We start from the raw sequence: 16,899 nt of genomic DNA, 5'->3' as shown, positions 1-16,899 counted from the left end.
ATTTTAAACTAAAGATTATGATTAGTTGATTATTGGAGTCAGGTGTGTTAGCTGGGGCTGGCGCAAAAGTGTGACACCAATCAGGCCCCGAGGACTGGAGTTGACCATCCCTATTATAAATGAAGATACTTGACAGTATTGAGATACATCCAGTTCAGATTGTAGTATATGTGCAGCTGTGTAACATGTCTGGAACATCATTAGGTAAATCAAACAAGGGGTGGAGTCATACTAAGACAAAGGGATACAAAATGACACTGTAGTTATTGCAAATGTCAAAGAAATATGTACAATTGCAACTAGAGAATAATGGCGCTCTGTATTACATTCCTCCTACTTCTTACCTTTGGCTGTTCAGCTACAGTTCAGCAGCTTTATTGGGAAGCGGAATCTCGGAGCCAAGTGGCACATGCCCCTGGGAGATTAGTTCCACAGTATAGGCCTGTTCAAGAACCAGCCAGATTTCAACCAAGGCCTGTGCAATGGCCCTCCAGGGTCCAGACACCGACGCAAGTTCAAAACCCTTTTCTCCAGTCAAAGCAGACCTTCAATGAGCCTTTGACCTGGCGATATCCTGACGATCCAGTCAAAGAGGTGCAGTTGGCTATTGATGAGCAGAGACCGCTGCCTTTGCCTGCCAGTAGCATTGCAGTTCAATGTGGGGAGACTGCTGCTCGTGTGGAAGTCAAACGAGATCTGCTTGGGATCGGCCAACTCATTCACCCAGCGGATCTTACCTTGGGAGGCTGTGCTGTCACCGGGGAGGATGCTTCCGCTCAAGTTCTGATCTCTGTCACTGAGCTGCACGAATGTGGCAGCACCCTGACGGTAACATTGAGCATTAGCATCGTTATGACTTTTCTAGGTTAACTACCATTGATTTTCTTACAATGCCGTTTGCTGCTCTGATTCCAGATGACTGAGGATTCACTTGTCTATGTCTTCACACTCCGTTATACACCAGCCACCCTGGGCAGCAGCCCCATTGTTCGGACAAGAGAAGTGGTGGTCTGGGTTGAGTGCCACTATCAAAGGTGAGTTGACTACACCTGCGTTGGTTCTTTTTTTTTCTTCAGTTCAATCAACTTTGGATACACTTCCTTGGCCATTTGGTTTCACATTTAAAGACTCCTTTACAGAAATCATGATGTGAGCAGTGGTTCAGTGAAGCCCACCTGGAATCCTTATGCCTCCACTAAGGTTGCAGAGGAGCTCCTCTACTTCTCCCTGAGGCTAATGACTGGTTAGTAACTGCTTGTCCTTGCCATATTGACATTGCTCTTGTCAGGCATTGACTTAAGTGCTGTCTCTGCACTTGTTTGTAAACTATGGTGTTGCCAACTGGCAAATGTAACCGCCGCTTAGTTATTGGAATGAGGTGGCTACCCCAGAGTACAAAAGGATGGCAGTTATATTTGCCATGATAAAACCACACTGCTGATGTACAGACCCTGCTCTAGTTTCTGACTTGGCATAAGCATTAGACTGTTGCCTTGTCTTCGCAGACAACTGGCAGTTGGAGAGACCCAGCAAAGAGTACGTCCTTGGAGATAATATTAACTTTGAAGCTTCTGTCGTCCAGTTCTTCCATGTGCCCCTCCGAGTCTTTGTGGACAACTGTGTAGCCACAGTCATCCCAAACGCCAACACTGTCCCAAGATATGCCTTCATCGAGAACCGTGGGTGAGTATCCTTTGTAAGGCACTTGATCTAGTTCAAGGACTAATTGTTTGCTTTAATCTGCTAAGGAAAGCATTTTCCATTCCCTCCACCTGCCCACACTTCAGATCAACAGCCATCTTGAATGGCATCCTTCCAGAGTTTCAGCAGTGTAGGCAGCCTAATTTTGATTTTTGTGACCTTCAGTTGTCTGGTCGACACCAAGCTGACAGGCTCCAGGTCCCAGTTCATACCTCGCACCATGGATGACACGCTCCAGTTCCAGATCAAAGCCTTTAGGTTCCATGTTGTGAACTCTGGCTCAGTGAGTAGTTAATCCTGAGATCCTCTGCAAATTGGCTTCGGAATGTCCAAATTGATAGAATTGGCTGTTTTGATTCACTTCAATCAACAATGAATTATGCTATGCCCAATATGGCTTGTGTTGTACCCAACATGACGTTACTTTGATTTGATGTCTTATGTGGTACCAATGCTGAGACTTCAACACATTTCAACAGCTATACATTACCTGCCTCCTGAAAGCCACAACAGCTTCAGCCCCTATTGATCATGAGAACAAGGCTTGTTCCTTCTCAAATGGGTAAGTCTGGGTATATATGGCAGGGTGTGCACTTTGCTTGTACATACTATATGCAACACTCTCTTTTCAATAGATGGCGCGAGGCCAGTAAGAAAGACCAGGTGTGTGGCTGTTGTGACACAGACTGTGGCATGAGAAGGGAACCGGATCCAGGTACATTTGCACTACAGTCCAGTGTTTGTTATTCCTGGGCAAAAATGTGCACCTAGGGTGCACACTTGTCCTAATCAAGTACTTACAGACTTGATTCACGTAAGCCCTTGGCTGCAATCTCTAGTGCTAGGCTGGAAAAAAGTGCACCCTCTGCGTAAATTATTTGTTCTGTTTCTTGCTATGTCGGACCCCAGTAAGCCGACAGCAACAGCTAGTATAATGGATCCTAATATATCAAATCAGGAAGGTTTTCTGCTCTTCCTAGGTTTCCGGTGGGAGCAAGAAACCTCTATTGGTCCTCTCAACATCAAAGAAAAGCTTCTTGACTGATGGCCTATTTAATCATTTGGACTGACTTTCCTGTTGAAAAAAACACATTATGGATGATTAAAAATATATGGATTTCAAAAGGATTTGTCTTGAGTCTTTTGTTCATGAGCTTTTTTTAATGTGTAAAATGAAGTACTACTTTTTGCTAGCTACTGTGGTAGTTTAACAAGAGGTGGTAGCTAAGCTTGTTTACAAACAAATTGGCAACTGTGCTAAATGGCTACCTAGCTAGTTTACTGTGGCTAGCCAAGAAGAGCATGTTTTGAAAATTAGATTTGTGCTTTGAGTAAGTATTATCACCATAGGATTTAACATTCAAAGCAACTAAGTCAGTGGCAGGAAATGTCACCTTAGCTTGCTACAGAACTTCTGCGTTATTGGTTGTTCTTGTGTCTTATCAGCCAACACCACTGCACAAACCTGTCACTATGACAACTAGTGTAGCCTTGTCTGAAAATGTCCACTTTGGTTATTTGCTACTTGTTTGGACAGTCTGTAGTCACACTGATTTGAGCATTAAGGCCTGCAGTGTGAATAAGGCTTTAGGCTATTACCATCCACAATAAGCATCTTAACCTTAATACCAAAATGACTTGCACAATTTCCCATCAACCTCTGGGGGAGGGAATAGAAGCAGTCCCACCCAAAGTATTTGGCCCTTGACAATGTCCTGTGAATCGCTGGACTGAAACGATGCAAATTAAGTTAGAGCGTTGCACATTCTATAGTAAGAATAGTAGCCCACACCATTACAGGCTGCACTGAACTACTGCTGTTAAATACAGATTTTCTGGTTGTAATGAAAAGTGCGGCTGGCTTCTGAGTTCAGTGGGCACTGTGCCAAGAAGCAGTGTGGCTTGGTTGTGTTTCAGATGAACAAATGGCTCTCAACCTTCGCCTCTCCTGAGTCCATACGGGAGTTGCAGCGAGGAGACTAACTGCCAATTGGCTACTATGACATTAGAGAAAAGGGGGTTAAGAATTGTATATTTTAAAAAGGATTCAGACCCTTTGCAATGAAACTTGAAATTGATATGGTCTCACAATTGACAGTACATGTCAGAGCAAAAAAAACAAGCCATGAGATCGGAGTTGTCCATAGTGCTCCGAGACAGGATGTGTCGGCACAGATCTGGGGAAGGGTACCAAAATATTTCTGCATTTTTGAAAGGTCCCCAAGAACACCGTGGCCTCCATTCTTAAATGAAAGTAGTTTGGAACCACCAAGACTTCCTAGACCTGGCCCCTCGGCCAAACTGAGCAATCGGGAGAGAAGGGCCTTTGTAAGGGAGGTGACCAAGAACCTGCTGGTCATTGACAGAGCTCTGGAGTTCCTCTGTGGACAACCATCTCTGCAGCTTCACACCAATTAGGCCTTTCTGGTAGGGTGGCCAGACGGAAGCCCCTCAGTGAAAGGCACATGACAGCCCGTTATGAGTTTGCTTAAAGGTACCTAAAGACTCTCAGACCATGAAAAACAAGATTGGTCTGATGAAAACATGATGGAACTTTTTGGCCTGAATGCCAAGAGTCATGTCTGGAGGAAACCTTGCACCGTCCCTACGGTGACGCATGGTGGTGGCAGCATCACTGGTGTTTTTCATCGGCAAGGACTGGGAGACTAGTCAGGATTGAGGCAAAGTTGAACGGAGCAAAGTACAGAGGTCCATGATGAAACCTGCTCCTGAGCGCTCAGGACCTCAGACTGGGGTGAAGGTTCACCTTCCAACAGGACAACGACCCTAAGCACGCTGCCAAAACAATGTAGGAGTGGCTTCGGGACCAGTCTCTGATTGTCCTTGAGTGGCCGAGCCAGAGCCTGGACATGAACCCGATCAAATATCTCTAGAGAGACCTGCAAATAGCTGTGCAGCAACGCTTCCCATCCAACTTGACAGAGCTTGAGAGGATCTGCAAAGAAGAATGGGAGAAACTCCCCAAATACGGGTGTGCCAAGCTTGTCGCGTCATACCCAAGAAGACTTGAGGCTGTAATCGCTGCCTTCTTTAGGGGCTTCAATAGCAAAGGGGGTGAATACATATGCACGCACCACTTTTCCATTTTTATTATAATTTTTTTTGAAACAGGTAATTTTTTTCATTTCACATCAACAATTTGGACTATTTTGTGTATGTTCATTACAAGAAATCCAAATAAAAATGCATTTCAATTACAGGTTGTAATGCAGCAAAATAGGAAAAACGCCAAGGGGATGAATACTTTTGCAAGGCACTGTAGTTCGTCTGGTAGGTTTGTGTCACTGGGCACCTCTCGGCTGTGCTTCCATTTGTAGTCTGTAATAGTTTGCAACGACGAGCATCGGAGCCGGTGTAGTACGATTCAATCTTAGTCCTGTATTGACACTTTGCCTGTTTGATTGTTTGTCGGAGGGCATAGCGGGATTTCTTATAAGCTTCTGGGTTAGAGTCCCACTCCTTGAAGTGTTCTGCCAGCGTAGAGCCTGGATTTCAAGCTCAGCACATCTGGGACTTGTTGGCTCGGCGGGTGAGGGCTAAGACCCCCCCAAAAATTATTTTACGGCAACTGGCAGGTGCCTTGGTGGGAGAGTGGGGTAACATCTCACAGCAATAACTGGCAAATCTGGTGTAACCATTCAACTTCAGCAGTGAGGCAAAGGTACACATTTCAGGGCTTGAAATTGCCTTGTCTCATGACTTAAATATTGATAAAACAATTAAAATACAGTGCTGGTGGGGCTACCACTCATAGGAACCATCTGATATTTTATTTGAACTAAAATGTGACTTTCACAATTAGGTCTATTCCAATGTACTATATCTATCCCATTAAAATGGGAATCAATGGACTGCAACAATGCAAATTATATTTTAGATTGTCACAACCAATAGTAATAAAAGGACGAGTCTCTACCAAACCATTACATTAGTCTTGTTTAGTTACAGGGTGTATTCCTGACTAATGGAAAAGTAGTCAACACTTTTAGTTCAGGAACTGTGGGTTTGATTTAAAAAGGACTTAATACTTTTGAGTGGGCAGGGACAAATAGAAAATACATGACCTTTCGGTGTTTAGAGTAGCTATACCGTAAAAGATGTCTCGATTATATGTAATGAAACCCTGAAATGGGGTCTTTGCAAGCTTCGTAGTGGTGAATGCATTGTGTTACAAGCTCATTTGCAAGTATTTTTAGAAAGTGTTTGAAATAATGTTTTAAAAAATATATGTTTCACCTTTATTTTACCAGGTAGGCTAGTTGAGAACAAGTTCTCATTTGCAACTGCGACCTGGCCAAGATAAAGCACAGCAGTATGACACATGCAACACAGTTACACATGGAATAAACAAAACATGATAATACAGTTGAAAGAAGTAAACAAAAAGTCTACATACAGTGAGTGCAAATGAGGTAAGATAAGGGAGTTAAGGCAATAAATAGGCAATGGTTGCAAAGTAATTACAATATAGCAATTAATCACTGGAATGGTAGATGTGCAGAAGGTGAATGTGCAAGTAGAGATACTGGGGTGCAAAGGAGCAAGATAAATAAATAAATACAGTATGGGGATGAGGGTAGTTGGATGGGCTGTTTACAGATGGGCTATGTACAGGTGCAGTGATCTTTGAGCTGCTCTGACAGCTGGTGCTTAAAGCTAGTGAGGGAGTTATGAGTCTGCAGCTTCAGAAATTTTTGCAGTTTGTTCCAGTCATTGGAAGCAAAGAACTGGAAGGAGAGGCGGCCAAAGGAGGAATTGGCTTTGGGGGTGACCAGTGAGATATACCTGCTGGAGAGCGTGCTACGAGTGGGTGCTGCTATGGTGACCAATGAGCTGAGATAAGGTGGGGCTTTACCTAGCAGAGACTTGTAGATGACCTGGAGCCAGTGGGTTTGGCGACGAGTATGAAGTGAGGGCCAGCCAACGAGAGCGTACAGGTCGCAGTGGTGGGTAGTATATTGGGCTTTGGTGACAAAATGGATGGCACTGTGATAGACTGCATCCAATTTGTTGAGTAGAGTGTTGGAGGCTATTTTATAAATGACATCGCCAAAGTCGAGGATCGGTAGGATGGTCAGTTTTACCCGGGTATGTTTGGCAGCATGAGTGAAGGATGCTTTGTTGCGAAATAGGAAGCCAATTCTAATTTTGGATTGCAGATGCTTAATTTGAGTCTGGAAGGAGAGTTTACAGTCTAACCAGACACCTAGGTATTTGTAGTTATCCACATATTCTAATTCGGAGCCGTCCAGAGTAGTGATGCGGGACAGGCGGGCTGGTGCGGAGAGTGATTGGTTGAAGAGCATGCATTTAGTTCTACTTGCATTTAAGAGCAGTTGGAGGCCACGGAATGAGAGTTGTATGTCATTGAAGCTCGTTTGGAGGTCAGTTAACATAGTGTCCAAAGAAGGGCCAGAAGTAAACAGAATGGTGTCGTCTGCGTAGAGGTGGATCAGAGAATCACCAGCAGCAAGAGCGACGTCATTGATGTATACAGAGAAAAGAGTCAGCCCTAGAATTTAACCCTGTGGCACCCCCATAGAGACTGCCAGAGGTCCGGTCAACAGGTCCTACGATTTGACACACTGAACTCTTTCAGAGAAGTAGTTGGTGAACCAGGCGAGGCAATCATTTGAGAAACCAAGGCTGTTGAGTCTGCCAATAAGAATGTGGTGATTGATAGAGTCGAAAGCCTTGGCCAGGTTGATGAATACGGCTGCACAGTAATGTCTCTTATCGATGGCGGTTATGATATCGTTTAGTTCCTTGAGCGTGGCTGAGGTGCACTCATGATCAGCTCGGAAACAGGATTGCACAGCGGAGAAGGTACAGTGGGATTCGAAATGGTCGGTGATCTGTTTATTAACTTGGCTTTCGAAGACTTTAGAAAGGCAGGGCAAGATGGATATAGGTCTATAACAGTTTGGGTCTAGAGTGTCACCCCCTTTGAAGAGGGGGATGACCGTGGCAGCTTTCCATTCTTTAGGGATCTCGGACGATACGAAAGAGAGGCTGAACAAACTGGTAATAGGGGTTGCAACAATGGCGGCGGATAATTTTAGAAAGAGAGGGTGCAGATATGACAATTCCGTTTCAAATCGTGTTTGATGCATTTCAAACAACTCCATGAAACACCTCTTATTCCTCCACACTTTCATAAAAATCCATATTTATCCACCATAATAGAAGTGGAAAGGGTCCAATGGATTTGCAGACTTCCATTCTTCTGGAGTTCTCCAGCTGTAAAAAAAGAAACAAACAAGTTAAATTATGCAAATGTTCAACTGCAAGACATGGTGAGAATTTGGAAAAAATAAAGATGCAATACTTTTGATTTTCAGTAAACACTGTGAAGGACTTAGGTCATAAAATAATTATATCCAGCTTTTGTTCAGTATGTTTAATTATTTGAATGTAAAAGCTTTCAAATGAGATTTACTTAACCTTTCGTAACAGAGCACTGGGTGTATGAGGCAAGTTAAACTCACCAATCTCTAGGCAACACTAAACCCATTATTACATTAATGAACCCTTATGGCTTTGCCTTTTGCAGTGCTAGACAAATATTACAACAGAAGCTTTATCAAAATTATTCGTTAGAACATTTGAGGTAACCCAAGAAGCTGACAGTGTTAAGTGTACGATAACAAAGTTCCGTTTTTTTTAACGCTTTTGAGTAATTTTTTGAAAATCTTTTTTGATGGCTCTAATTTGCACCTCTGGGGTGTTGCGTCTGTCATTGTGTTCATCGCTCTCTGAATAATACATTCGCTCTCTGTGAAATAATTCTAAACATTTGAACGGTGAAAGCTGACCCAAGAGCAGCGCTGCCTTTCAATCCTATCCTATTTTTCTTATAGATGACCACTGGCTTATAATGCTTTGTAAATTATAATGCATGTGTTTCCCCCTGCCCACATATCTGTGTTTAATATTAGACTACATATACAGTCAAAACATTAAGGACTGGCAGTACATCTGTCAGTCTCTCTTCCTCTCTCTCTTTTTTCTTCTATTGAATTTGATATAACACCATCTGTGTTTGTCATAGAAGGATGGGATTAGTTTCTGTGGATGCAGACAGATTTCCAGCATTGTGGTTCATTTGACAGGCCCTCTGATGAGTGAATTATAATTTCGGTAGGACTTTCCAGCCTCCAATGGTGGTGGATATGTCATGTAATCCTACACCAGAATCCCTGGTTAATACAGTCAAATATTATTTTATATATTGACAAGTCAAATGACTGCTCTAACAATGGAAATGCAACTCCTCAAATATGGAGGTGAGATCAGACGCGGCCACTAGATCACTAGCCCATGAGAGGGCAGATACCCTAGTAGCCTCACTGGCTGAAGAGACAATGAGATTTTTTTTTTTACATTTTAGAAGTGAAGCAAATAGCCTAAACATTGATAAAACAATTAAAATACACAAACTGCCCCCAACTTCCCCTTTAACAGATTCATTTGGATTATTTAGCATTCATGCATTCAATGTTTTATTTTAATAGGCCTACATGATGACTTGTGTATAATAAAAATAACTGTATAAATGTCTAGTAGATGGCTATTGCCTTACCTATGTGTCATAAAAGCCAATCTAATGACTTCTTAAGCTATAGGGCAAGTATAGTGCAAGTTTTTCCTCACATTGAATTATTTGCAAACAGGGACAGTTTCGTGAAAACAAGACACACTGATTTCGCATTGAAGAAATACGAAAAAAGCCAATCTAAGCATGAACACATGCACTATACAGTTGAAGTCGGAAGTTTACATACACTAAGCTGACTGTGCCTTTAAACAGCTTGGAAAATTCCAGAAAATTATGTCATGGCTTTAGAAGCTTCTGATAGTCTGACATCATTTGAGTCAATTGGAGGTGTACCTCTGAATGTATTTCAAGGCCTACCTTCAAACTCAGTGCCTCTATGCAAGATATCATGGGAAAAAGAAAAAATCAGCCAAGACCTCCCAAAAAAATTGTAGACCTCCACAAGTCTGGTTCATCATTGGGAGCAATTTCCAAAATCCTGAAGGTACCCTGTTTATCTGTACAAACAATACAGTAAAACAGTAAAAATGAGTCCAATATCGACATAACCTCAAAGGCCGCTCAGCAAGGAAGAAGCCCCCGCTCCAAAACCGCCATAAAAAAGCTAGATTACAGTTTGCAACTGCACATGGGGACAAAGATCATACTTTTTGGAGAATTGTCCTCTGTTCTGACGAAACAAAAATAGAACTGTTTGGCCATAATGACCATCGTTATGTTTGGAGGAAAAAGGGGGGGCTTGCAAGCCGAAGAACACCATCCCAATCGTGAAGCACGGGGGTGGCAGAATCATGTTGTGGGGGTGCTTTGCTGCAGGAGGGACTGATGCACTTCACAAAATAGATGGCATCACAAGGTAGGAAAATTATGTGGATATATTGAAGTAACATCTCAAGACATCAGTTAAAGCTTGGTCACAAATGGGTCTTCCAAATGTACAATGATGCCAAGCATACTTCCAAAGTTGTGGCAAAATGGCTTAAGGACAACAAAGTAAAGGTATTGGAGTGGCCATCACAAAGATATGACCTCAATCCTATAGAAAATGTGTGGGCAGAACTGAAAAAGCACTTGCGAGTAAGGAGGCCTACAAACCTGACTCAGTTACACCAGCTCTGTCAGGAGGAATGGGCCAAAATTCACCCAATTTATTGTGGGAAGCTTGTGGAAGGCTACCCGGAACCTTTGACCCAAGTTAAACAATTGAAAGGAAATGCTACCAAATACTAATTGAGTGTATGTAAACTTCTGACCCACTAGGAATGTGATGAAAGAAATAATAGCTTAAATAAATAATTCTCGACTTTTATTCTGACATTTCACATTCTTAAAATAGAGTGGTGATCCTAACTGATCTAAGACAGGGAACTTTTACTTAGATTAAAATGTCAGGAATTGTGACAAACTGAGATTAAATGTATTTGGCTAAGGTGTATGTAAACTTCCGACTTCAACTGTATATACAAAAGTATGTGGATGCCCCTTCAAATGAATGGATTTGGTTATTTCAGCCACGACAGGTGTATAGAATCGAGCACACATCCATGCAATCTCCATAGACAAACATTGGCAGTAGAATGACCTTACTGAATAGATCAGTGACTTAACGTGGCACCGTCATAGCGTGCCACCTTTCCAACAAGTCAGTTCGTTACATTTTTGCAAAGCTAGAGCTTCCCCAGACAAATGTAAGTGATGTTATTGTGAAGTGGAAAAGTCTAGGAGTAACAACGGCTCAGCCGTTCAAGGCCACACAAGCTCACAGAACGGGACCACTGAGTGCTGAAGCACGTAAAAATTGCCTGTCCTCGGCTGCAACACTCACTACCAAGTTCCAAACTGCGTCTGGAAGCAACGTCAGCAAAATAACTATTCGCCGGGAGCTTCATGAAATGGGTTTCCATGGCCGAGCAAGCCTTAGATAACCATGCGAAAATGCAAGCGTCGGCTGGAGTGGTGTAAAGCTTGCCGCCATTGGACTACCTGCCACCACGCATAGTGCCAATTGTAAAGTTTGGTGGGGGAGGAATAATGTTCTGGGGCTGTTTTTCATGGTTTGGGCTAGGCCGCTTACTTCCAGCGAAGGGAAATCTTAACGCTACAGCATACGATCACATTCTAGACGATTCTGTGCTTTCAACTTTGTGGCAACAGTTTGGGCAAAGCCTTTTCCTGTTTTAGCATGACAATACCCCCATGCACAAAGTGAGGTCTATACAAAAATGGTTTGTTGCGATCAGTGTGGAAGAACTTGACTGGCCTGCACAGAGCCCTGACCTCAAATCCATCGATCACCTTTGCCATGAATTGGAACGCCAACTGCGAGCCAGGCCTAATCGGCCAACATCAGTGACCGACCTCACTAATGCTCTTGTGGCTGAATGGAAGCAAGTCTCCAGCAGTGTCTTCCCAGAAGAGTAGAAGCAAAGGGGGACCAACTCCATATTAATGCCCATGACTTTGGAATGAGATGTTTAACAAGTAGGTGTCCACATACTTTTGGCCATGTTGTGTGCATATATTATTATATATTTTTTTACCAATCAACCTGAATAAAAGGTGGTCTGGCCCTTCTGGCATATGCCAGAATTGCCAGAAGGCCAATCCGCCAATGTCTCCAACTCTGTTCCTGGAATGCGACTGTCCTGTCGGTCGTGGCTCCAGCCCTAATGTAGAACAATTGATTCTAATAATTAGCTGGTTAGTAAATTTAGTCAAGTTTGCTACAATTGGGGTTGGATTGAAAACCTACAGGAGGGTAGGGTAGCGCTCCAAGAACAGGGTTGGAGATCCCTTTGCCTTGTTTCCCAAAAGCATCTTAAGGCAAAGTGCATTGTTAGAACCTTTGTAGGAGCATAGTTAAATCTATGAGCTGTTTCCAAAACCATCGTTATTAAATGTGCACTTGATAACACTCATAAACAAATGCTTGCCTCAGTGCATTCTTACATTATTCTTTGGCCTCCAGTGTCACTTTATACACAGATCATCTCCGCTAAACATAGAATCACATGGTTTATCTTATCTCTATGACTGCAGATAACTTCAGAACAAAGTTGACTACCAAAAAAAGTTGTCTTTGCAATTGATACAAATATGACATAAAAATAATCTTCAAATGAAAACCACAACCATTAAAATATAGAGTGGGCCTATTTCATATTCTAATGTGCCAATTGTAGACTGTCTGTAATTTGCCTCAATATATTTCATGATGTGTAGCCGAAAGCGCACAATGGGGAAAATGTGTGATTTAATGCATTTTTATTTGGTAAGCATTAGAATAACCTGCCTCAATATTTGCAGCCATAAGGTGGTAATATCTCTCTAGGAATTGATCTGTCAATTCAAATGTTAAAAGACACATTTTGAATCGAGAAAGTTTTCACTTTCTTTCGATCCCATCAGTATCGACACATACTTCAACAATGCACTTAGCTTAGCGACCATTCTCTCTGCATGTTGTTTTGGGAAACATGTGTTACATCTTCGGCTGTTGTGGGAAAGATGCATCATTAAAAAAACTATTGCTATTAGGAAACCGGTCCAAGGACATTATAAATCAAGAATGGGCCACTCCAGTCCTCAGTGGCCAGAATGATGTCACACTTCTTCCCCATCCCTAGCTAACACAGCTGATTAAATTAATTGTATTTTAAACTAAAGATTATGATTAGTTGATTATTGGAGTCAGGTGTGTTAGCTGGGGCTGGCGCAAAAGTGTGACACCAATCAGGCCCCGAGGACTGGAGTTGACCATCCCTATTATAAATGAAGATACTTGACAGTATTGAGATACATCCAGTTCAGATTGTAGTATATGTGCAGCTGTGTAACATGTCTGGAACATCATTAGGTAAATCAAACAAGGGGTGGAGTCATACTAAGACAAAGGGATACAAAATGACACTGTAGTTATTGCAAATGTCAAAGAAATATGTACAATTGCAACTAGAGAATAATGGCGCTCTGTATTACATTCCTCCTACTTCTTACCTTTGGCTGTTCAGCTACAGTTCAGCAGCTTTATTGGGAAGCGGAATCTCGGAGCCAAGTGGCACATGCCCCTGGGAGATTAGTTCCACAGTATAGGCCTGTTCAAGAACCAGCCAGATTTCAACCAAGGCCTGTGCAATGGCCCTCCAGGGTCCAGACACCGACGCAAGTTCAAAACCCTTTTCTCCAGTCAAAGCAGACCTTCAATGAGCCTTTGACCTGGCGATATCCTGACGATCCAGTCAAAGAGGTGCAGTTGGCTATTGATGAGCAGAGACCGCTGCCTTTGCCTGCCAGTAGCATTGCAGTTCAATGTGGGGAGACTGCTGCTCGTGTGGAAGTCAAACGAGATCTGCTTGGGATCGGCCAACTCATTCACCCAGCGGATCTTACCTTGGGAGGCTGTGCTGTCACCGGGGAGGATGCTTCCGCTCAAGTTCTGATCTTTGTCACTGAGCTGCACGAATGTGGCAGCACCCTGACGGTAACATTGAGCATTAGCATCGTTATGACTTTTCTAGGTTAACTACCATTGATTTTCTTACAATGCCGTTTGCTGCTCTGATTCCAGATGACTGAGGATTCACTTGTCTATGTCTTCACACTCCGTTATACACCAGCCACCCTGGGCAGCAGCCCCATTGTTCGGACAAGAGAAGTGGTGGTCTGGGTTGAGTGCCACTATCAAAGGTGAGTTGACTACACCTGCGTTGGTTCTTTTTTTTTCTTCAGTTCAATCAACTTTGGATACACTTCCTTGGCCATTTGGTTTCACATTTAAAGACTCCTTTACAGAAATCATGATGTGAGCAGTGGTTCAGTGAAGCCCACCTGGAATCCTTATGCCTCCACTAAGGTTGCAGAGGAGCTCCTCTACTTCTCCCTGAGGCTAATGACTGGTTAGTAACTGCTTGTCCTTGCCATATTGACATTGCTCTTGTCAGGCATTGACTTAAGTGCTGTCTCTGCACTTGTTTGTAAACTATGGTGTTGCCAACTGGCAAATGTAACCGCCGCTTAGTTATTGGAATGAGGTGGCTACCCCAGAGTACAAAAGGATGGCAGTTATATTTGCCATGATAAAACCACACTGCTGATGTACAGACCCTGCTCTAGTTTCTGACTTGGCATAAGCATTAGACTGTTGCCTTGTCTTCGCAGACAACTGGCAGTTGGAGAGACCCAGCAAAGAGTACGTCCTTGGAGATAATATTAACTTTGAAGCTTCTGTCGTCCAGTTCTTCCATGTGCCCCTCCGAGTCTTTGTGGACAACTGTGTAGCCACAGTCATCCCAAACGCCAACACTGTCCCAAGATATGCCTTCATCGAGAACCGTGGGTGAGTATCCTTTGTAAGGCACTTGATCTAGTTCAAGGACTAATTGTTTGCTTTAATCTGCTAAGGAAAGCATTTTCCATTCCCTCCACCTGCCCACACTTCAGATCAACAGCCATCTTGAATGGCATCCTTCCAGAGTTTCAGCAGTGTAGGCAGCCTAATTTTGATTTTTGTGACCTTCAGTTGTCTGGTCGACACCAAGCTGACAGGCTCCAGGTCCCAGTTCATACCTCGCACCATGGATGACACGCTCCAGTTCCAGATCAAAGCCTTTAGGTTCCATGTTGTGAACTCTGGCTCAGTGAGTAGTTAATCCTGAGATCCTCTGCAAATTGGCTTCGGAATGTCCAAATTGATAGAATTGGCTGTTTTGATTCACTTCAATCAACAATGAATTATGCTATGCCCAATATGGCTTGTGTTGTACCCAACATGACGTTACTTTGATTTGATGTCTTATGTGGTACCAATGCTGAGACTTCAACACATTTCAACAGCTATACATTACCTGCCTCCTGAAAGCCACAACAGCTTCAGCCCCTATTGATCATGAGAACAAGGCTTGTTCCTTCTCAAATGGGTAAGTCTGGGTATATATGGCAGGGTGTGCACTTTGCTTGTACATACTATATGCAACACTCTCTTTTCAATAGATGGCGCGAGGCCAGTAAGAAAGACCAGGTGTGTGGCTGTTGTGACACAGACTGTGGCATGAGAAGGGAACCGGATCCAGGTACATTTGCACTACAGTCCAGTGTTTGTTATTCCTGGGCAAAAATGTGCACCTAGGGTGCACACTTGTCCTAATCAAGTACTTACAGACTTGATTCACGTAAGCCCTTGGCTGCAATCTCTAGTGCTAGGCTGGAAAAAAGTGCACCCTCTGCGTAAATTATTTGTTCTGTTTCTTGCTATGTCGGACCCCAGTAAGCCGACAGCAACAGCTAGTATAATGGATCCTAATATATCAAATCAGGAAGGTGTTCTGCTCTTCCTAGGTTTCCGGTGGGAGCAAGAAACCTCTATTGGTCCTCTCAACATCAAAGAAAAGCTTCTTGACTGATGGCCTATTTAATCATTTGGACTGACTTTCCTGTTGAAAAAAACACATTATGGATGATTAAAAATATATGGATTTCAAAAGGATTTGTCTTGAGTCTTTTGTTCATGAGCTTTTTTTAATGTGTAAAATGAAGTACTACTTTTTGCTAGCTACTGTGGTAGTTTAACAAGAGGTGGTAACTAAGCTTGTTTACAAACAAATTGGCAACTGTGCTAAATGGCTACCTAGCTAGTTTACTGTGGCTAGCCAAGAAGAGCATGTTTTGAAAATTAGATTTGTGCTTTGAGTAAGTATTATCACCATAGGATTTAACATTCAAAGCAACTAAGTCAGTGGCAGGAAATGTCACCTTAGCTTGCTACAGAACTTCTGCGTTATTGGTTGTTCTTGTGTCTTATCAGCCAACACCACTGCACAAACCTGTCACTATGACAACTAGTGTAGCCTTGTCTGAAAATGTCCACTTTGGTTATTTGCTACTTGTTTGGACAGTCTGTAGTCACACTGATTTGAGCATTAAGGCCTGCAGTGTGAATAAGGCTTTAGGCTATTACCATCCACAATAAGCATCTTAACCTTAATACCAAAATGACTTGCACAATTTCCCATCAACCTCTGGGGGAGGGAATAGAAGCAGTCCCACCCAAAGTATTTGGCCCTTGACAATGTCCTGTGAATCGCTGGACTGAAACGATGCAAATTAAGTTAGAGCGTTGCACATTCTATAGTAAGAATAGTAGCCCACACCATTACAGGCTGCACTGAACTACTGCTGTTAAATACAGATTTTCTGGTTGTAATGAAAAGTGCGGCTGGCTTCTGAGTTCAGTGGGCACTGTGCCAAGAAGCAGTGTGGCTTGGTTGTGTTTCAGATGAACAAATGGCTCTCAACCTTCGCCTCTCCTGAGTCCATACGGGAGTTGCAGCGAGGAGACTAACTGCCAATTGGCTACTATGACATTAGAGAAAAGGGGGTTAAGAATTGTATATTTTAAAAAGGATTCAGACCCTTTGCAATGAAACTTGAAATTGATATGGTCTCACAATTGACAGTACATGTCAGAGCAAAAAAAACAAGCCATGAGATCGGAGTTGTCCATAGTGCTCCGAGACAGGATGTGTCGGCACAGATCTGGGGAAGGGTACCAAAATATTTCTGCATTTTTGAAAGGTCCCCAAGAACACCGTGGCCTCCATTCTTAAATGAAAGTAGTTTGGAAC

At 42.9% G+C, this 16,899-nt stretch overlaps 2 protein-coding genes across 2 annotated transcripts; both read left to right on the top strand.

Annotated features, from left to right (window-relative positions):
- The first annotated feature begins 222 nt into the window (after nt 1–222).
- On the top strand, nt 223–2,826 carry LOC110521317 (zona pellucida sperm-binding protein 3). The gene is made up of 8 exons (XM_021598798.3): nt 223–828; nt 916–1,034; nt 1,140–1,243; nt 1,506–1,683; nt 1,867–1,984; nt 2,181–2,263; nt 2,337–2,416; nt 2,682–2,826. The coding sequence occupies exons 1-8, from the start codon at nt 310–312 to the stop codon at nt 2,744–2,746; spliced, it is 1,266 nt and encodes a 421-aa protein (XP_021454473.3). The 5' UTR covers nt 223–309; the 3' UTR covers nt 2,747–2,826.
- A 10,331-nt stretch (nt 2,827–13,157) lies between these two features.
- LOC110521316 (zona pellucida sperm-binding protein 3) lies at nt 13,158–15,758 on the top strand. Its single transcript, XM_021598797.3, has 8 exons — nt 13,158–13,760; nt 13,848–13,966; nt 14,072–14,175; nt 14,438–14,615; nt 14,799–14,916; nt 15,113–15,195; nt 15,269–15,348; nt 15,614–15,758. Exons 1-8 carry the CDS (start codon nt 13,242–13,244, stop codon nt 15,676–15,678), a joined length of 1,266 nt encoding a protein of 421 aa, XP_021454472.2. The 5' UTR covers nt 13,158–13,241; the 3' UTR covers nt 15,679–15,758.
- Nucleotides 15,759–16,899: the final 1,141 nt, after the last annotated feature.

The sequence above is a fragment of the Oncorhynchus mykiss genome, chromosome 4 (genome assembly GCF_057628025.1).
Source record: "Oncorhynchus mykiss isolate SJ-2025 chromosome 4, ASM5762802v1, whole genome shotgun sequence".
Lineage (NCBI taxonomy): Eukaryota > Metazoa > Chordata > Actinopteri > Salmoniformes > Salmonidae > Oncorhynchus > Oncorhynchus mykiss.
The sequence above is the reverse complement of the archived record's forward strand: the minus strand, read 5'-3'. Positions and strand labels throughout refer to the sequence as shown.

Coding starts and splice junctions, on each gene's coding strand:
- LOC110521317 (XM_021598798.3), top strand. CDS start 310: ATGGCGCTCTGTATTACATTCCTCCTACTTCTTACCTTTGGCTGTTCA. Junction 829..915: donor AATGTGGCAGCACCCTGACG/GTAACATTGAGC, acceptor CTCTGATTCCAG/ATGACTGAGGATTCACTTGT. Junction 1,684..1,866: donor GCCTTCATCGAGAACCGTGG/GTGAGTATCCTT, acceptor TGTGACCTTCAG/TTGTCTGGTCGACACCAAGC.
- LOC110521316 (XM_021598797.3), top strand. CDS start 13,242: ATGGCGCTCTGTATTACATTCCTCCTACTTCTTACCTTTGGCTGTTCA. Junction 13,967..14,071: donor GTTGAGTGCCACTATCAAAG/GTGAGTTGACTA, acceptor ACTCCTTTACAG/AAATCATGATGTGAGCAGTG. Junction 15,196..15,268: donor GCTTGTTCCTTCTCAAATGG/GTAAGTCTGGGT, acceptor TCTTTTCAATAG/ATGGCGCGAGGCCAGTAAGA.